This window comes from Clinocottus analis, unplaced genomic scaffold (genome assembly GCF_023055335.1).
Source record: "Clinocottus analis isolate CAN_PGR_092001 unplaced genomic scaffold, fCliAna1.0.p SCAF_22, whole genome shotgun sequence".
Taxonomy (NCBI): Eukaryota; Metazoa; Chordata; class Actinopteri; order Perciformes; family Cottidae; genus Clinocottus; species Clinocottus analis.
In genome coordinates, this window is record NW_027175954.1 from 3,949,775 (window position 1) to 3,972,115 (window position 22,341).

General features: G+C 41.4%; 1 protein-coding gene across 4 annotated transcripts in view; it reads left to right on the forward strand.

Moving 5' to 3' along the window:
- The window catches only part of lrba (LPS-responsive vesicle trafficking, beach and anchor containing), a 176,186-nt gene that overhangs the window by 148,116 nt on the left and 5,729 nt on the right, over positions 1 to 22,341 (forward strand). For 3 of the 4 annotated variants that reach the window (XM_068588540.1, XM_068588539.1, XM_068588538.1), the window contains 7 exons: positions 3,932 to 4,099; positions 9,649 to 9,738; positions 11,839 to 12,031; positions 13,638 to 13,703; positions 15,404 to 15,559; positions 17,915 to 18,082; positions 22,181 to 22,282. In XM_068588540.1, coding sequence (XP_068444641.1) covers positions 3,932 to 4,099; positions 9,649 to 9,738; positions 11,839 to 12,031; positions 13,638 to 13,703; positions 15,404 to 15,559; positions 17,915 to 18,082; positions 22,181 to 22,282 — 943 coding nt within the window. The remainder of the gene's footprint in view (positions 1 to 3,931; positions 4,100 to 9,648; positions 9,739 to 11,838; positions 12,032 to 13,637; positions 13,704 to 15,403; positions 15,560 to 17,914; positions 18,083 to 22,180; positions 22,283 to 22,341) is intronic. The other variant, XM_068588537.1, reaches the window with a different exon arrangement.

Below are 22,341 nucleotides of genomic sequence, written 5' to 3' on the forward strand. Positions count from 1 at the left end.
TCCTTAAAAGGGTTTTTTAGGGCCAATGAGGGAAGGAGGAGAGCATTCAGTGTCACCTCGTTAAAGCCAAAGTGAAATCCAGCTCAATCCAGACCATAAAGCTCACCGCAAACCACAGCGAGGCACAGAAACTCCTGCAGACCCGTAGCGTGGACAGACACTTTTACTTTTGAGGAAAAAAATCGCAAAACGAAGTCCATAAGTGAAAAGTAGAAAGACTTGCAAGCAGAAGGGGACTCCTGAGTAATCCTGGTTTAATGCCCACCAGCTGGTTAATTGCAATCATTTGGTGTCGCTGGTCTGATGTCTCAAATAAGGAAAGCATTTGTTGAAGTCCTCGGTCTCTCTCCTAAAAAAGTAACATATTGATCGACACGTAGTCAAACTGTCATTCTTTGAGTGTTTTTGTTGAGTTTTTTTTTTTTTTTTAGGCTTTGAATTTACACTCCGGCTACAGATGTTTCAGAAAGGAATGAATTAAAGTAATCTGAGACTTGCTCAGAGAAAAGGCATGTTAATTATCAAAGCCCCTTAAAACTCGCAGGCAAGCAAAAATAAGCATTACATTCGAGAAGAGAAATTGGAGATATCTATTTGAAGGGCAAAGAAAACGATTAAGATAAAGGATTACAATTTCTCGCATAGGAAAATATTCCACATTATTGTTGCCATTGGGAATGAGTCACAGCACACAACAAAGGGGACTTCCTTATGCTTCAAAGGTGTACTTTATCAAATCCTTAACAATAGAAATGTGGGATTCCAGTGACTTCTACCCCCTATCAGCATTTACATAAAGGCATGCTAAATTATTCATTAATTATCAGAGAGTCCCCTGTGGACGTGGATGACACATACACTGGCTGCTAATTGGTCCATCAATAATCCTGCCTGGTTCTCCTGAAGTGCCACCAGATCCCACCTCAGGAATCTGCTATCTGCCCCAACCTTCTGCCATACTATTTCCACTGCGTGGCACTACAGAAAGACATTTCCACACCTGCTCACCTGGGATGTTGTTAATGGCTTGTCGCTACATGCTTGAGACTTGTCTTTTACTTTCTGCTTGTCCATCAGTTGAAGTAAATCCCGAACATGCGGCTTTCTAGGTAAAAGAAAAATGTGAAGTCACTGTGCATTTTGGTTCACAACACTCAGTTTGATGGTATGATCGCGAACATACCGCTGGTGGTGGTCTGTATTTATGTTGCCGCAAAAAGTCAAAAACTAATTCTAGTGCATCTCTCAACTTTCCTCCACTGTCCAGATGTTAGTCATTTTGGTAAAAAAAAAAAGAAAAGAAAACTCCGGCTGAGCACTGTTTAGTAAATGCCCAAACGTAGTAAATGGTTTGATAGGGAATGACTGATTTTGGTTATGTTTGGTAGGACTGGGTATAGGCATTAAGTACCTTTTTTAAGGTTTCACCTAAATAACCCTGCATCAAGTAGTTTCGGAAGTGCAGCAGCGAAACGATAGTTGATACCTGAATTTTATTTTTATTCCCAGATTTAGAAAGGAAAAGACTTTTGGTATGGTTTTGCTTGCGGCCAATCAACAGCAATCTTTTGCCTTAATGCAACTTGTGATTGCCCCACTACTGCAACAGCTGCAACCCATATATTCTGTGGTGTGGTGAAGTCACAAGTTTAATCAAAGGTTGTTTGAGTGGTGAGAAAACTTTTCATTTTTTTTAAGAAAAGCTTTGAAGAAGGGGCTCTCAAGGCAGTTTCTGTATCCCACAGGCAGTGGCAGGTTTGAAATTCAGACATCTGCTGAGGTTGAATCCTTAAACCTAGACTTCAATCTCAGAGTACTTCTGATCCTTTTGTCTGATAGACCAAACAAATGCAATAATACACACTGATACACTTCCAATGCCGACACAGCACACACACACAAATAATCATTTATTCTATCTCTTCCTCTCCAAATGGTACATGCAAGTGATTTCCATAAAGGTGGGCCTCTTGAGAGGGAGCTGCAATAACATGGCTGCTCTTTGTTTCTCCATGCTGATTGACAGTAGATTGCAGTGCACATTAAATGCCCATCAGGCCCAGCTTTAGTTTTAGAAACAAGGGAGCAGGGCCCGTCAAAGGTCAATCCGAGCGCATAATGAACTGATCTATTGCTCTGTTTCTCAATTGAACCCCTCTCTGCCTGCTATTAAAGTGAGTTTGAATAAAGAGTGTTCCCTTGCTTATAATGTAACATGAATAAAAAAAGGATTGCTTTAGGACACAAGCCTGTAAACCCTCTTACTACTCTGAACTTGCTGATGCCAGGGGGACAGATATTTATAGAGTCCAAACTGTCTCTCTAGAGGTCTTCTGTTTTTATCTTAATACTAAATGTTACCCCAGAGTGTCAGGTTGTCAAGTGAGTTACACAAAGGGGAAGAGAATAGACAGATCTCTCTTCATCTGCTAATGTTGTTAACTCTACAGCTCTGAGCTGTGATTGCATCTAAATGGGGCAATGTTTGGTGTGTGAAATAACCATAACTTAGTGCACACTGATTAGATCTACTGTACATCTAAACCTACAAAGCTATGAACCAGACAGTTACAATACTAATAGTTTACTTTGTGTTGTCTAGTACTGAAAAAAATACCCAGCTGTCTTCATTGACAACAAAACAATACTTTCTATTAGAAATTAACATGTTTTTCACTGCACTCTTTTAAAGGTATAATAGGCCATTGACTCTAAACCACATACTTACTTGGATGGACAACATTTTTATCCCAGCTGGATCTTATTGGTTGATGCACAACAATTTTAGAAATAAAATGTAAATCTAAAGTACATCAAAACATCCATTTATATAATCAGCAACACTATGGATGGCTATCGACACAAATCAATGTTTTCTAATGACTTTCAACCCGCTTAATTACACTCATACATGGGGCTAAACACACATACGAGTTGGTGACGGAGATATATTTTAGTGTAATTCTCAGCCCTAGTTAGTATGTTTGCACGTCGACGCCATTAAACCTGAAAATCTTGTCTGCCGTTTTCAATAAACCAATGACCTCATTCCTATTCTTGTATTATCCGTGCGACCCTTATGTTGTTCAGCCTCTCATCAGTTCAGATTATGGAATTTGTGAAGGCATCAAAAATTCAGTCCTTACTCAAGTTGCAGTAAAAACATCATCATACCTCCAGAGCGCCTTGTCTTTGTGCCCAAGCTTTTTTCCCCTGATTGAAAGTTGTAATTAAGAGAGTCTGGAAGAATTAGATGCAGAATGAGCTGTCAGAAAGTCACATTTAAGTGAGGGATGTGTTGGTCTCCGCAGTAAAAATTTAAATGATATAAATTGCCATTTAAGTGTAGCGAGGGCTAATGTTTTGTCACAAATTAATGTGACACAAGGCAGCAATGACAATCAAGGGCTGCCTCATTCTAATTTGGTCGTGTTTAGAGGGCTTTTGTGAGGCGACAGCTTTACACAAATTAACACAATTGCCTGTTTTTATGAGGAAACCATAAATGTTTTTTTCCTCCTTTGCCGGCTAATGAGGAGAGGAACGGCTTGTATCTCAACGTTATAGCAACGCAGAGACGTCTGCAGAAGAGCAACACCGTGCTCTTATCCTCCCACAAGCAGCAGAGAAAAGAACAAAGACAGAAGCTGAAATGGCTCCCTAATGAACTGCAGGAGTTCTCTAATGTTTTGATGTTCCCATATGATCAGATATGGATTTACTCTGCTTTTCGCTCATTAAAGAAATCATTGGCAGATTCTGTCATAGGAGCAAATAGATTCTGCTTTCTCCAAAGAGTAAATTTTTGAGGGGCATTAGTAATAACTGCTGTGCAGTAACGCTATGAGGAACATGTAGCATTTGGTTGTATGTTCTGCATCTGTTGACATTTATAATACTTGTAATCTTCTGCCCTCTGCTTCATTTACAGGCTTTGGAGAGCGAGTTTGTGTCCTGCCAGCTCCACCAGTGGATCGATCTGATCTTTGGCTACAAGCAGCAGGGACCTGAAGCCACCAGAGCCCTCAATGTTTTCTATTATCTGACGTATGAAGGTGCAGTCAACCTCAGCTCAATCAGCGACCCCATGCTCCGAGAGGTGAGGCTTACACACGAAACAGTTGAACAATGCAGTCCCTAATTAATTTTTTGGGGGGAAAAATGTGCATTAGACAGTAAAAAAACACATCATAATCATAAGTGTTAATCACAAAAACAATAAGAGCAATATCACTATTCCTAAAACAATTTAGATCAAGCAATACAACAAATAACACAGTAAAAACACAATCATTTAAAAGAAAACAAATGGATAGGGAAGGCTAGACTATACAAGTGGATTTTGAGAAGTCTTAAATACAGAGACAGTACATGCATAAAAGCACATACACATTTGTAATACACATTTACTATATATACTACTCGGCTGACTTCACTCCTTTGGCAGATCATGCTGAGTTAGGGGAAAAACACCAAATTACAGTAAGTACACTTGAGCGTTAGCGCTCTCAAATGGATGCTTAATCTGACTATTACAAAAGCATCTGTCCATTCAGTGCCTCTGTATTTCAGGGATATTTTTGATGCCATTAGCCATGTTAAATTGGTTGTAGAATGACCTGCGAGAGGTGAGCTAACAATCTACTGGCATGTATTGCTGAGCGAAGCCTTTCCCCAGCGTGAAACCTCTAAAAGCACTCCAAGTGTTCCACTTTAACGCCTTGAAGCCTCCTACTTGGCTTTCATTCATTATTCATTCCTCTCACTTTGAACTGCTGCGCACACACAAGTTACCCTGACCTGCCGGAAAGAAACCACACAAAACACAGTGCTGAAAAGAAAAACAAAGCTAGCCTGCCCACAGCCAAACAGCGGCCTGACAACTTCACCAATCTGCTGCAAGAGGCAGCTAGCCAGCAGCTGGCCAATTGACTCTGCTCCCATCAGCCTCTATTGCCAAAGCAGCACACGTTCTATTTTTACTTGTGTCAAAGTATAGCCGCTGGTCTTTATAAAGGGTTTCTCCTGAAGGATAATTCCAGTTCATTACAACTTGTTTCATATTTTTTATTTTTCCAGTTTTGGCCATCATTTCAACTGGCAATAAAAACGGTTCACGCACCAAAGTAAATGCTGCGATCTGAAAACACACTGACATTGCTCTCTTAATCTTTTTTTTTTTTTTTTATCAAAAAGTGAAAATGAACGTATCGAATCAGGGTCTGACTGCTTGTGTTTCCTTACCAATAGGAATGATGGACAGAACAATAAAAGCAAGTCATAATAAACCAGATTTATCTTTTAAGCAGAGGTCCTCATAGCATTAAGGTCTAAATGGAGATGAGTTCAGAGTATATGAAGCGGCTGAGCAGCCTTTTGCCTCCACCGTTCTGCTGCCCTTCATGCTCAGTGACTGCGGCATCACGGACACCAGGGGTAGATCATTGATTTATCACCCCATTCACCCTAATTCCCATCCAGATGTGCTTTGGCCTTTAGCCACACACACACACACACACACACACACACACACACACACACACACACACACACACACACACACACACACACACACACGCGCACACATGCAGATTCATTACCAGGGTGCTCTGGTCATTTACACTTTCAGCCCATTATTGTGGCTAACACACAAGCCAAAAATTGGATAACAAAATTGGATCACGAGTTGACCACTATTTCTGATGTTGCTGTTCCAGTGATGATGGGATGGACACAGACACACACACAAAAAGGATGCCATCAGAGGCAGGTGCATGCGATTTGAGTGCTATTAAAATAACCCCTTCTGCTTATAACTTATGCAGATTTTGGATAGGCGTACTTCTGAGTATATATCCAATTATTGTTTGAAAATACTGTACATGCCATATATTTAATATCCTCAGCATATGTATGTGTAAAATAGTAATAAAGCAGCAAAGTGTATTTCCACTCCCTCAGGATAAAAGAGACTTTTTTGTTTTCTCCTCCGACTCCCACTGATGCTTGGTGTCCAATCTGCTGGCATTCACCTTTCCAAAACACCCTCAGTCTGAGCGCTGTAATTAGTTAGATAAACCAAAGCGGTGTTATCCCTGCCAAGGCTCTGCTTCAGCCGTGTTTGTACGGTAGGAAGCGTGCCCTGTCTGGGCAGAAGGTGGAAACAGAGGTCCAGGCCTGGGCCTCGTCATGGCCGGGCATCGGGGGCGGCTGAGGACTACAGGAGCTTTGGGAAAATGTTCCCGGAGTCTGCTGTTACTGAGTGACAACGGTTTGAGCCGGAGCTGTGGTCTGGGCCAGGCTCGGCAGCAATCGGACAGGCCCCGAGGCTGCTCATTGTCAGGGGGATGGGTCACAGGCAAGGCTGTGTTTTTGTATGTGTTTGTGCGTTTCTGGATCAGAGAAGGTAGCAGACTGGGGAGAGTTCTGTATTCCTGCCACACTGTTTGACAGCCTTCAGCTCCCAACCGCCTCGACCCAACCTCACACACACACACACTTTGTATAGATCATACCTTGATATGTTTGTACATACACGTGCATGTATACATACATCCATTGGCATGTGTATTCCTTTGTATATTTATCCGTGCTCATCAGCATAAATGCACTCGGTTGTGTGTACATATCTGTTCTGGGAGAGAGTTTGGAATATCTCAGCACAGATTAGGGAATGTTGTGGAGACCACTGCTGTGTTTTTGAAAAACCATGATTACTTCCTGTTCTGCCTCCGCCGCAAGTCAAAACTTACCCCCTCTCTCTCAGAGAACTGCTGTGTGTCTGCAGATGCATTCATGTGTACGTAAGTGCACCCGTGTGCATGGCATGCATGCACACACATCTGTGTTGCCTCTCAGTGTATAAAGAGAAACACATCCTGTGTTGCCTTCTCATCGTTGTACAGGGCTTCCCCTCTTTCACATGTGATTACGGAAAATCCCACAGCCACTCACTCCAGCGACAAAACACAGAGCCCCGTCTAAATTGTAAAGCGTTTGCGTAATTCGGCAGAAGACGGGAAAGTATACCCACGCGAGTGAACCTGCGTCGACACCCGCCAAACACAGCGCACACTGGTTTATCATCTTGAGAATTCGGCCTTTAATGTATTCAGTATTTTGTTCACATTTAAGAGAGTGAATATCTAAAGCCGAAGATAAAGTATCCCGCCCCAACGCTGCTTGTCGACAACACAAGGCCATTGTACTTATTCTTTTTTATTCCATTCAAAGAGTGAATGTTGAGGAGCCAATTTGCATAACTGCAGCACGGTTTACATGGAGATCCATCTTATCAAGTGGCTGAGTAAATCAAAGGGCAGTTTGGGACATCTGAGCCGAGGGCGTCTCAGCCATTTAAATGTATAGAATATAGAAAACCTTCATCAGACACGGGCCAGCGCCCCCAAAAGAGATTGGCCTTGCGGATGGCCCCTCATATAATCACCTGAGCATTGCATTGGCATATAGGGATAGGACATGCCGACCTAGACTCGGCCACTTTCCAACGTTCCACAGCCTCGTAAATGTCAGAGCTGAACTTAATGAAGATAGGTTGAGTGGCTTTACGGAGTCTCTTTCTCACATTAGCTTAAGCAAAATTCTCCCCAGTGTAGACGGAGGAGAGGGGAGGCTTTTTGACCTTGAATGATGCACCGATGTCCTTTCACTAACAGGCTAACTGGGTGGGATGTAAAATGTTAAGATTCCCTGTCATGATCAGTAATGAGGTCATGTGCAGAGTTGATCTTTGATATCAATAAATGAACAGAGAGGCCTTTATTATAAAACGTTTTCATTTGAGTAACACACCAGTCTTAATATAATATACTCGATCGTGGAAGCGTCAGTCAGAACCAGAACACGCACGTGTTGAGGTCAACATACAGTGAATATATGTATATAGTTTGGGTTTGAACACCGAACCACAGACACTCATGCTCTGTTAAGGCTACCAAACTAGATGGCCGACTTAACTCTTGTTTTGCGATTCAGTTTTTTATTTCAGATTTTTTGTTTTCTTTTTTTCACCTATATTTATGGATATGAATGCATGAGATGCAAACTGTCCTTTTCTGCTATATTGATCCCCTTATTGAGAATACTCAAGAAATATCATGAAAGCCATCGGTGAATTTATAGCATTTTATACGCAGAAGGATTTGAGCATCTATTTGTGTTTTTGAGCATTTTTATGTTCAAAAACACAAATAGATTTTATAATCTATAGAAGGGAAAGCAAAAGGAAGAAGAAAACCTACCAGAGTGACATAGTGAAGAAAGGGTCCATTAAGTTCACTCTTCCCCCCCCCCCCACCACCTCTCTCCTCCCCTCTCACACACACACACACACACACACACTTTTTTTATTGCTTGGTTCTTAGCAGTAGTAGACAGTTGAGATCGCTCCTTCTCTGCGCCTCTCTCTGGTTAGTTTCAGACAATGGGTATGAGCAGACTAACTTCCCAACCTTTTTCTCATGGAAATAGCATATGCAGGCCTCCACCATGACATCATTCTTGCAGGCCTCGCCAAGTCAGGCTCAAACGTCTCAGCCTACACACACACACACACAAGCTGTCACTCCCACACGGCCAGTCAAAGTGCACACCAACATACTGACGGGCCTGTCATCATTTTGTGTTTTTCTCTCTGACTGTTCCTTTTATAATAAAAAAATTAATTAAAATGTTGTACAAATTCCTACAGGAACTTGTATTCTTTGGTTTTCTGTGTTTTGTATATTCTTTTTTTATTGTGTCAAATTGAGTATGTATTTAATTAAAACATTTATTTTTTCACAAACATATTCTGGTTATAGCTTCACAGATGTGAGAATGTGCTCCTTTTCTTTTTATTTATTTTATTTACGTAATTGTAAACTTAATACCATTGGGTTTTGGACTGTTGGTCAAAACGGTTATTTTGTATTATTTTCCATTATTTACCAAACATATAAACCAATTAAAATTGTGATTAACAGATTATTCATTAATGAAAACAATTAGTGGCAATCCTGGATAATAATAGTGCAGACTGTGTAGAGTATTGGTGGCGGCCTCTGCATCTACACACTGCTGTTCCATCCTGTGCTAGTTTGCCTGACAGTGAGCTGTGTGATGATGTCCAGAGGCTGCTGGGCCGGCGTCTGCTCTGACATTTATGGTCCTATACCTCTTCATTAACACTAGCTAACCGGCCTACAAGCACGCCGGTCCCGGCCTCTCTCTCTCTCTGTCTCTGTCTCTGTGTGTGTGTGTGTGTGTGTGTGTGTGTGTGAGAGTGTGTGACGTGTGCATGAACACAAGTTTTTCATCAGTGATGGAGCACATTAGTTTTTCAGGAATTTTATTATTTTGATTTGCCAAAAAGACACTGTTTTATCACCGTAAATGGTTTCTCAAATTGTCTGTCACATTATCTAGCAATGTTGAATTGATAGAAATCTTCCTCCGAATTGCCCAGCCCTCATATGATTTATATCTTTTTATAGCTCTTTACTAAGGCCTTTTTGTTACATTATGCCACTTGTGTTTGGCTTTTAAATTCTGAGGCATAACGATGCAATAATAACTCCCTTTTCTGTTTTCTTTCACCCTCCTGTCATTTTCTTTGCCATTCCTTCCTCTCTTTCTTTTTCCCTCTAGGCTGTGGAGTCTCAAATTAGGAGTTTTGGACAGACCCCCTGCCAGTTGCTCATCGAACCACACCCACCTCGAAGCTCAGCCATGCAAGTGGTGAGTGCTGCACACATACAGTCCATGCAAACAGATACTCTTAAGAAACACACACAAACCACTCTACCTGTAATCCTTCAGTCTGAAAATACTAAAATATGATATGGGTCAGAAGCCAACTGAGCTACAGTATCAACCATTGTGCTGCCTGTTTAATGCTGTCTCTGACTTCTGGTGAGCTCTGATAAAAGAATTCTGCTTTGCTTCATACAACCCTTCTTCTTAATTTTCGACTCGCTCTTTTCATGCTCCATTTACCTCCTACTTTTCTCTTTATCCATCCACAACTGTGGGAAAATAAAAGTCGTGGGTTTGAAAGCATCTCCTCTCTCATCATTAGAGAGGTGTGTGTGAAAGGAAAAGATCACAAGCATTTGTGTGCATGTGTGTTTAGTAAGAGGTACGTGGGGGGAAAGGCACAGCTTTGAGCTGGAAACCTGGGCCGGGGCCAGATTTTTTACCTGAGCTATAAGCAGTGGAGATCAACGAAGGAGAGCAATGAACGGCAGCAGTGAAGTGACGGCTTTTTAAGGGGCCAGGGAGTGCAGTGTGCCTGCTTGTGATGGGCCAAGGCCCCATGAGTCCCTATTAGTGTGGTGTCCCTGTGGCGCTGACAGCCGGCTGTAGACCACCACCCAGCGCACACATGCATTCACAGACACAAACTCAGACTATGGCTTTGAACCCGCCTCACTCATTCCCAGATTCCTATGAAATGTTTTTTTTATTTTTTACTCCACCACATATATTTTTCAAACGCCATTATTCAAACACATTACTAACCCTGCCCACCCGTCCCATATTCTATCAAGACGCCCTGTTCTCTTTGCTTTTACATGTTCTCGCTCTCGACTTGCTCTCTCGTGTGAGTGTGTTGTCAGGGTGTCGGCGTCTGCCCATGCTAGTGGTAATGATACTGTCAGTGCATCTGGTTAGCTGTCAGACACACCGGATTTACTCAGGTCTGTTCCCGATGTTAACACTGATGTTGCTCTTCTTTACACGCAAGGAGGGAAATGGGTCTGTGTTAGAGCTGCTTGGCATAAACACTTTGTAAATGGCTCTATATGAGCTCCTGTCTGATGGGTCAATGGAATTACTTTGTTACGACTGTGTTGTAGTCAGGTTCTCCTGCTGTATATTTTATAAGTAATGAGTTTTATGCAAATTGAATTCATACATATTTTGTATTCGTGATTGTAGTCATTTTATGAGCTGAACGATTTACATTAGTCAGCTGACACAAAATGAATCAACAAAAGTTTGATAATTGATCAATCGTTTGGCTCGTTTATCAAGAATTTACAAATTTTCTGTTTTATGGGTTTGCGAATCAAATGATTCTGGGGCTTGTATGTTTGGTCAGCAAAAACGGTAAATAATGATCACCCATGGATGTACTGAGTGAGATCCCCCCTCAAGATCTAAACATAATAGATTGTGTCTGTGTTTTTCCACAAAAAGTGAAATTACCTGGTAAAATTACTATAAATCATATTTACGCCTCCCTTTATTGAAAAAAAAAAAAAAACCGGATACTATGTATATGCAAATGTTTTCAATTTTACAAGAATATCTTCAAGTGCACAGAAAAGTCAATTATCTGTGCCTTATCCTGGAGGCTTATCACGTGGTTTTATGTTGAATATTGAACCGCTATTTGCCTCCAAACTAGCTGTGATGTCACAAAGCCATGCCTGTAGGTACATGTCTTAACCTCAGAATAAAGGTGAGCACAAACTTTCCACTTTACGGTGAAAACAGGCTTCCACTGTGAAACCTTAAACCTACGTCATTTCGCACATTGATCACACCACACGCTTCTGAGTAAAAGGGGACTTATTTTAAAAAGACACAGTACTCTTTTAGTTTCACAAAGGACCTCTTTTTTTTCAATCAATACTACTTAATTTCTGCTTGCTGCTATCCTGCTGAAGCTTCCTAACTTTCTCTCTATGTCCTTCTTTTCCCTCCCTCTCCCTCTGTTTTTCTCCTCGCTAACACCGGCTGCAACCGCTTTTCTCGTCGTTCTTGTTTTGCTCTTTGTCTGCCGCTCCTCTCTTCCCTACGTCCGTTTGTCCGTCCCGGGGGCCTGAACAGTATCTTCTCCTGCAGACCCCGCTGATGTTTACGGAGCAGATGCAGCAGGATGTTATCATGGTGCTGAAGTTCCCGTCCAACTCTCCCGTGACCCACGTTGCAGCCAACACTCAGCCGGGTCTAACGTCACCTGCGATCATCACCGTCACTGCCAATCGCATCTTTGCCGTCAACAAGTGGCACGGCTTGACTGGTGAGGGATTTGTGTGCATGCACTCTCTTTCTTATGAATTTACAAATGTGATATCTAAAACTTGTGTTTAATTAAATGCATGACGCAGTGGCTTTGCAATAAATTAACCTCAAAGGTGTTTCGGGTAGGTCAGAACAGTTTTTTTCTCCCACAGAATCCTTATCACATTTCCTCGGTTCAACTCGCTTCTCGACACTCTGTCTAATTTACTCAAGTCAAGAATTGACCTGTCTTGTCTTGATAGGATGGACGTTGATTTGTGAAACAGTTGACTGTGTCTACTGGATAGCGGTATCAAATGTGACACATGCAGCAGCCAGCATTAGGTCCCACGTCCACCTCCATACATCAGCCTCTCACTTCACAAAACCTTATTTACTCAACGTTCATCCGGCACTTGAAAGAAACATTCAATTTGATATCTCTGAATTCATAAGGATGAAGGCTGATCGGTTTTCGGTAGAATACGACCTCATCCATGCGCACCAAAGACCAGGCTGATTAACCTAATTGGTTTAGTGAGCTGGCATAATAAACAAGATGTGTGCTGGTCAGAAGTGGTTCTTTAATTGCATATATTTACTAGAGTCTTCCTGTGGCTTTATGAGCAGATAAGAAATACAAATTGTAAGATGTTCACATTGTAAAGTTTTCTCATCAAGAAGCATGCCAGCAATAAACATGGTAATTTGTCCATGAGCATGTCGGCACACATTATTTACATTTTATTTGTTGCCTTTAGCGTAGCAGCTAATGTAAAATGTACATACTGGTATTAGTCAACTTGTTTGGTTAGAGGAATCGTTTAGATCGGCTTCTCAAATGTTAGATTTCACTATTCTGTAAGCCAGAGCTGGTGTCGGTGGTTTGGCGTAGGTGTGTGCGAGGCGACAGAGACGTGTTTGTTCTAAACAACAACGTTGACTCACAAAGAGGTTAGGCTAGATGCTGCAACAGCATCAGTTATATTAGAGGTGGAGAGTATTTCTTCATTTAAAGAAGTGCAAACAACGGCACTGAAGCCTATTCTCGATGGAAGAGATGTTTTCGCTCTTCTCCCAACTCACTTTGACAAAGGTTCATCCAATCACCTGCTAATTCTTTATTAAAAGTCTGACCATCTCCAAACAGTTTCCGGTGACGCCTTCTCAGATTATACTCTGCACAGACCATTTAGCAGCTTAGCGATACGCTTCTTTTGCTCTCAACACGCACTCTTTACTTGCATGCAACCAAAGCACGCTCAAACATGATTGGTTGATTCTACACAGACTACAAACAGAAACCAGAACACTTCTGAAACCAAACTCTTGTCCCGTTGCCTCCAAATTTTTTGTATTCATATGCAGGTATCTGTTTAAAGACATTCGGTTGACCAAAGAAATGCATATTGTAGCGTGCCAGTAGCATAAACAGTTATGTTCTCTATGGCCTTGGTAGCTCTTTGACATAATTAATGTCTAATTTGCAGGAGAACTCTTGGGCTAGCCGGTGACAGACTTTATGGTTATAATTTTCCGTGTGGTTATAATGAACTGAAAGCCAGCATCTACTTCACAAGGCCACATGATTACAATATTAATCCAATCTGTCTTCTTCTTGTCAGGTCATCAGAGCTCAACGGTGCAGGACCAGCAGTACCAACTTCCTGTGGAAATTGACCCTCTGATAGGTATGCTGTCATTCATAACTGTGGAAGAGTCCACATACGCGTATTCTTTACATAGTGGGAGCCTATATATGCATGAAATTATTTTTTTGAGCGGATTTGTGTATGAATCCTGCTGGCATCTTGGTGACTCATGGCAGTCTGCGGCGGCGTGTCCCTGGACAGTAGATTTGAGTTGTTTCTCAGCCTCTGCCCCAGTTCACTCCTCATGATATAGGCCCTGCTCTCACACTAAACCATTTGCATGCAAATTGGAATGCAATGAGCTGTGGCCTAGGCCGGCATTTCATCATCAACTCCCCCTCTTTCTGCCTCTCCATCGTCCCTTCCCTCCCTCCCTTTCTGCATCCTCTTTGGTTTAATTTGAGCGGAGGGAAAGGACGCGTGTCAATGGAAATGAATATGAATGTGGTAATAATGTGTGATTGAGAATGCACGGCGGACGGCTGTCAGGACAATATGGGCGCCTCTCATCCTTCACGACTTGTTGATGAGCAGGAGAAGAGTGCCAAGCTGCGGTGATGTATGGGATGCACTGGTGGAGCAGGGAGAGACGAGCCACTTCTATCTGCTCCTGCCTTCGCCTCCGTCGCTCTGCTCGCATGATCTCACGCACATCTATAAGGGGAGAGGAGCTTGGGCTGTTTCTCAGTGACTGTTCTGGTCACTCTTAGTCTCACCAGAGCATTTATACACATTTCTCCAAACACTTGCACACTGAAAATAACCCGTCTCAATTTACTAACACATTCAGCTTTACTTGCACGTATAGAATGTCTCTCTTTTGCTTCGCCTCTGTACATGCAGAATAAAATAAATCTTTACGCTTCAGTGTTTAAACTGCAAGAGCTATAGTGTCCTTGAAAGTATATTTTTCAGACTAATTGTATCCAATAAATCTTTAATATTTTCTTTGAGACTGTAGTTTTCTCCCGTCTTATACTTTGTCAACGTTTCTAATACTGAAGCTGTGTGTGTGTGTGTGTGTGTGTGTGTGTGTGTGTGTGTGTGTGTGTGTGTGTGTGTGTGTGTGTGTGTGTGTGTGTGTGTGTGTTTCGGGGGAGGTAGAAAGGATTTTTGGGCTTGTCAGTAATATATTTACACTGTTTGCATTCCAGGAGGAGTCTGAGCTAAACACAGTAAATTGAGGATGAGTGCTGAGCCGACTGTGGCTTTGGGAAATGTAAAAAATGGGTTGAAATATTGGTTGTAGCAGCTATGCTGGACTTTCTCAGTTTTCGTGCATGCAATCTTCTCCGACACCTGTTCTCCAGTGCTTTTGACCCGACAAATAAGAAATAATTCACAATGGTCATTTCTCTCTTGGAGAAAAAAAAAAACACTTACGGAAGAGAGAATGTCAATAAATTAGCTTTCCAACCAACCGTGGCCTAAATTACACAACCACAATGAATTTACAGTGTGTGTTCTGACTTGAGTGCTGTGCTGTGCTCCCTCTATCATTACTGTTTGACTCTCATGGAAAATGTGAAGTCCCGTAAACTTAACATCCAGGATGTTTTATGTATTCTCTTACAAATCTTCTTTGCACGGTTCGCTGAAACTTATATGGCAAAGCATTGGAGTGTGATCTCTTCTAGCTGATATATGTCAACAGTTAGATCATAGATTTAATATTTCTGTGTGCATCTGAATATTTCCAATGTGTACATTCATTTGCTGATTGTACTTTTCCTCTCCAGCCAATAACGTGGGCAGCCATCGTCGTCAGATCTCAGACCTGCTCGATCAAAGCATTCAGATCAGCTCGCAGTGTTTCGTCATCACAGCCGACAACCGCTTCATCCTTCTGTGCGGTTTTTGGGACAAGAGCTTCCGAGTTTACTCAACTGACTCAGGTATTGTATAGTCATGGTTCACTTCTCCCCCGTTTGGTTTCTTTGAGAACACACTATTTACACAAATCCACACGTGCATGTATTAGCCTCGACAGACATTTACATGCTGCAAATTTTTTACTTCATATTTGACGTTGTCAAAATAAGGAAACCATGTAGTTAACCATATATCACTTTATAATTTGGGTTAACCATATTCGGAGTCTTTACATGCACATTTTCTCTGACACCAAACTCTTGGCATGAGAGCTTTGCTTCAGTGTTTTTATGTCTTACAGCTGACCGAAACCCTGAATGCAACTGTTGAAGGAAGTAAAAATAATTGTATAATTTAACAGAAACATTCTAGCAGCTTGGTTTCTGGCACATAATGGCATGAGCCACACCATGGTGTATTTTTGTAAAAGGTCATTCTTACAGTGATTTCAAAATGTATTGTACTCGGTGCATGAACTCTTTCTCATTTTGACTCTCCGTGAGCTTTTCCTCTTCACCCGCAAGCCAAAATGTCAATTCTGAACATAAGATGTCTCCCAAGCAAATACTGCCATGAAAATTGATGAACACATTCAATCTTTTGAATCAGAACGTCAATCTGAATGTTATTCAACCCCATCGCCTTTCCTCTAGCACCATCCTCAGGACGAACTTGTTTAGCTCCACTACTAGTGAGGCTCGAACAAAGACACAAAAAAAGGCATCAGTATGTTTCTCATTTTGTCTTGTATTATGGCATGCAATGAACATTGCAGCCTGTAGCAGCCACTAGTAGACTTAAGATTCTCAATACTGTAAACAACAGTCTCAGCTGTTTTCCGTGACCCAGATAGTGTGCTGTATTGTACTGTGCTGCATTATAGTGCAGCTGTACCAGTGGAATTGCTGTAAATGTAACGCAGGCCTTATTTTCTCTTCATATTTTTGCCAGTTCAGGGCATTGTTTGTTGTCAATTGGTAAATGTAGATTAATATCTTAAAATCTGGCCTTTTTTGTAGGACAACACTCTGTTTTCAGTTGTTTTGTTTTAGTAGCATAACATCTAGCAAGAATACAACTTGCCTCAGTAAACCCTATGTGTGCATTGCCTGTGTGTTTGCAAGTAATCCATCCAGTCTCTCACAGTGGCATTGTGTTTTGCTTGGAACCCACTGGCTTGCTCATATACTCGCAAGCACACATGCAATGCAGACGGTTTTTTTTACCCACACAGGCGCCATCAGGTCAGGGGTCCTAAATTAAACTGTCTGAAGCTTCATCTGTGTAGCCCGCTTCTCAACTCTTCTCCTGGTACCCCATTCAGAATCGTACACGCATCTCTAGAACAGACTTCGATTCAATTTCTATAGGCCAGGGCCTCCCTGTCTTCAATAGAGGAGGGAGGGGAAAAAGGGGATAGGAGCACAGAGATGGCTCTATTGTGCGACTGCCACGAGGTGTGTGACTGGAACGTGAACACAGTTTAATCGCACACGCTCAACAGCTGCCACCGAGGTCCCTAAAGCCCCCAGGTTAAAGAACTGAGGGATTTTATCAATTACAAGACTTGATTGGTACACGTGCACACAACACATAGCCTCATACGCCTGCATGCACATTCAATTTTGTGTGTGTGTGTGTGTGTGTGTGTGTGTGTGTGTGTGTGTGTGTGTGTGTGTTCAATATGAACTGCATGGTAGCCATTATTGCTGCAGCCATCATTACTTATTTTCAGTGTTTATAAAGATGTCAAACATTTTACGTCTTTGAACTTCCAAAGAAGAACAAAGACATCAGTCAGTGACCCGTCCGGTTTCATAATAACGCTCATCTTTGTGTTGAGATGCAGCTTAATTATGCGATGGACAATGATTTTGACACCCAGGCAGAAATATCATGTGTCGCAAACTATCCACTGTTTGACTGCAGAGGTCACATTATGAGGAGCGTAATGAGTATTAGACAGCTCGACGGTGGAGCTGTGGTCTGGAAATCTGACAGCAATTAGCCTCTTTATATATACACATGAAGCTCACTGCATTTACACACACACACACACACACACACACACACACACACACACACACACACACACACAGTTGAAACAAATATTTATTCTTGTCTGAGAATTAGTAAATATCTGATCGAACTACTCACCAAGCAGACAGATGCACAACAAACTCATAGCTCCAAAGAACCAGCAATAAATTCTCACTCATTTTTTGTCGATCGACTGCAACCTGAATTTATGTGCAACAGGACGAGTAAATCTCGTGTTAAAATGTTGTCTATTTATAAATACAGCATTCATGTCTTGTTGACAGATAAATGAATACAGTACTGATTCTGGTCCGTATATAATTGTGTGCTTCTTTCAGGCAAACTGACTCAGATAGTGTTCGGGCATCGCGACGTGGTGACGTGTCTGGCTCGTTCAGAGTCCTACATCGGAGGAGACTGCTACGTGCTGTCAGGCTCCAGAGATGCCACCCTGCTGCTGTGGTACTGGAACGGGAAGCACAACAGCATTGGAGAGAGTCCAGGCAGTAAGCACACACACACACACACACACACACACACACACACACACACTCTGAGTGCTCTCTTTCCCAGACAGTTGTGACTGTGTGATTTACGGCCTCCCTCTGTAAAGTAACAACTAGTTTCGTCTGACCAGGCCAGGCCTCCTGCATACAGATTGGATTTCGCAGCACTGTTGCAGCGGGAACAGCTTTCGATAATGTGTTTTGAGATTGTGTGTGATGTGTCTGTGAGACCAGATATTCTGTGTGTGTGTGTGTGCGCGCGAGAATCTGTCTTTAATGTGAGTGAAAGTGTGGGCCACTTAGAGACGTTAAATGTGACGTTGGGGGTCGTCCACCAGCACATGAAAGTTCACCACCACGAGGGCCACGGGGGTCACGCTAGTCGATAAAAGTGAAAAATGTCATGGGCCTCTCTTACGTTACCATAACATATGGCATTAGCCATGATCAAAGCGTCGCACACACATTGCTCAGCCCTGAGTCAGCTCTGTGCTAATTTGGTCAGCTTAGATTGGCCTACATGTTGTTAAGTGATCCATTACAAATCGGCTGAAATTTATGACTAATTGTGATTTAGTTAATATGCCACATTGGTTTTTGATTTGGGGGACGGCATGGATTGTTTGTCACTTACCTCATTTACATTGATGTGGGACTTTTAAATAAAGAAAAATATTGTCTTATTCCTAGTAAATTCACAAGGATTTTCAAATATTTTATAAAAGAAAAATACATACTTTTGATGTTATTTTATATCATGTTTTTCTCTTTTTGGTCACTTTAATTTCACTCAACATAAAACGTACCAGTAATGACAACATGACAAAAAGTAGGGTCACTTTAAAGGAAGGCTTCAGCAACACGGTTACTTCTAATCATCCACAAAGTAAATAACTTGCACTTCCTTATGGTACAACAATGCATGTCGCGAGGTTACATGAGGATTTAGATTAACCTACACAAATCGTCATATCTGTACTGTAATTTGAGTTTTCAGGCTTAACAATCATACTAGTATTTTACAAGAATAGATTGTATTTTAATTGATTTGTGAAATCATTGCATGCACAAAGGGGCATGTGCTGTACGTGCTCTTTTTAGCACAATCGTTTGGGTACAACCTCAGTCGGCTCAGTGCAGTTACCGCTCTGTAGCTAGAGGAGCAGACAAAGCAGTCGTCATCCCAACTCCTCACCACCACAATGTGATGCTTCATTGCCCGAGACCGCAGGAGGCTCTCCCAGACATGAAGCTTTACTGTGCACACACATACACACACACACACACTCACACTAAAAAAAATACATAGACGGACCATTTTTCTTTATTCCTTATCCAAAAAACGAAAACACTTTCAAACTAAAGTCTCCACATGCACGGGAAAGAGTGCATGCATGCGCACACCTTCCTTCTCATGCATAATGCTCTGTGAACATCCCACACACTTCATAAGCTCGACTCTAATGCCTGTGAATGGCTGATATGCACATGTACACGTTCCCCTGTGCGCACTCGGTTCCTGCTGCAGACAGATGTTGTTGTTGTCGTGTACGGCACCACAGATTCCACAGACACCAGTGCCATCTGCAGGCCACGGAGGGGAAACCAGTTCAATGAGTTCAATAGTATAGTAATTATAAATTGCACTGTTTTTATGTTTTAAAGTAAGTGGACCGTCTGAAGATTAAAATATGCTTTACCCGGGAAATAGTCATAATTGTTTGAAGATAACTGTAAATGATTATCTATTGATTGGTGTAGTTCTCAGACGCACAACGTGTTCACACCAACATTTCCACATTCATCGACATTTATTATCAAACATGGACACATACCTTTAGGTTTGTGTTTTAATGACATTTGATCCGGTCTGGATCCGGCATTAAATGTGAAATCCTCATTATCCCCTCGTTGAGTATATTAACGTTCAGCTTTTGAATAACAAATGTCCTAATTTACTGAACACTTAATGGCTAAAACAAAATCACTGACACTAACATACTTAAAACATTGTAATACTCTTTTAATACTATTCTTATAGTGCTCCTTAGATAAATGGATAACCAAATGCTTAGTGTTTTACTCTTTGCTAATAATACAAAAAAGCTTTTTTGTTTTAATCTAGTATACACACACACACACACACAAACACACACACCATGTCCACACATGTCTAGATAGCCGATACCCTCCTCGGTGTCCCGGCGTTATACAGGTATAAGATTGTAATCAGATGTGGCGCTAATTCAAACCAAATGGCAGATAGGGGCTAAAAAGGTTAACTGATACACCAATATATCAGCTTTATTGATCTAGTCTGAGCACAATCCAACATCATGCTTTAATCCACTGCCTTGTAGGTCATACGTTTGCTTTTAGTGGCGATGAGGATGTTCGCCAGTTAACTAAATAAAATGTAGATGTTCAGGCTGCCGAGCGGGTGGCTCCACCTGGACCAGAGTTTAGAAGTCTCATGCATATTTACAAAATGTAGGACATTTAAACAATTAACTGGCATTTAAATGTTTAGGTCAGTTATTAATGTTTATTTGGTGTTATTATACATTTATTTTATAAACCTCCTTTTATTTTGAAACTCACTTCCAATTCAGTATTTTAACTTTGTCTCTTAATCATTACTGAATAACATGCTGACTGAATATTTTTCCCATTAGAATAAATTTATACATTTAAACATCCTCTATTATATTCTAGTAACTGTGTTTCATTGAGAGGAAACTTTGCTGTCTTTATACCTGACCAGAGTTCAGACTTTAGTCCTCCACTTTGCTTCTTTACAACAGCCTCATTGAGTGGTACGGTCTGTAAAGAGGCTTTCTGCCTAATCTAATTAAGGTTTAACAGTAGCTGTGGCTTTTGGGGGAAAACGTATCCATCTTATTAGTGAACCTGTATTGAGTTTTATGTCATATAATTGAATTAAAGAGAGAGTCTGCGCTAACAAACTGAATAGTTTGGCCAAGTCAGAAAGAAGCTACACTACGTTTTAAAAACTACTCAAAAAGCTTTGTTCATCACAGGCATTTACTGTATGAAGTTAACAGTATTAGAAGTTGTTTTATCTAAGATATACTGCTGTGGAGACACTGACAACGCAAAGCATTTAAATATGATCCTGTACTGACAGTCACCGCCTCGTGCTCCTCGTTTTGGGCTAAACTTGTGACAGCAAAAAAAAAATGGGGTCATTGAAGTCAAGACCCCCTCCTGGAGACATTAAAACCTAATGAACTCTTCACTCAAGTTCAGGATTTCTGCTCGGCTACCCCTTACTGGTCGTTACACACACAAACACACACACACACTCACACTGCTTCTTTACACCACAGTTACATTTACTTGCATGATGTCATCCAGATAAACACTCTAACAAACATTTTGAACTCTGTTCAAAATGTTTGGATTCTGCGCCCAACCTCAATTCATTAATCTAGATTTGTTAAAAAATGATTAAATATGATGATGCAACAAACTCCAGGCGAGTATGCATGTGCTCACAGAAAGAGAAGAAGTAAAAGGCAATTTTGTTTTGTCGCTCACCCTGACAGCTGAAACCAAAACAAAATCACACAAACTTGCAACACATCTCTCTCTCTCTCTCTCTCTCGCTCTCTCTCCCCCCTCTCTCTCACTTGCCCCCCCTCGCTCTCTCTCTGGCGCAGCAACATCTGGATCCAGTGAAGGCACTCAGGGGGAGAGGGTTTTAAAGATAGGGAGAGGCGGAGGGTGACAAGTGCTAGAAAGGGAGAGTGAATGAGGAGAGAAGTATGTGTGCAGGATAACGGGCTTAAAGTCTGCAACAAACTGCAGTACATTCACATATAAATATAGAAAATACATTTCCTGTCAGCTGTTAATTATCTTTTGAGTGTTTGTTGTTAGTTCTGGACATTTTTGTTTGTCTATGCTTTAATGTGGTCATGTTTTTAAAAAAAAAACTAGATTCACCGCCTTCTTTTTCTAACACCAGAGTTAGTGCTTTAATTTTGCTTGTTGCTCCCTCTAGTGACCAAACATTGTCATCATTTATTTGTGACACTGTTGTCTGTAATGTACAAACTTTTCTTTGTTTTCTAGCAGAGTTCACCACACCACGGGCCATCTTAACGGGCCATGACTGTGAAGTGACAAGCGCGAGTGTGTGTGCAGAGCTGGGTCTTGTCATCAGTGGCTGCAAAGGTGAGATTGTCTGTCTGTCTGTCTTTAATAAATCTGTCCAAATTGTATGTTTGATATTT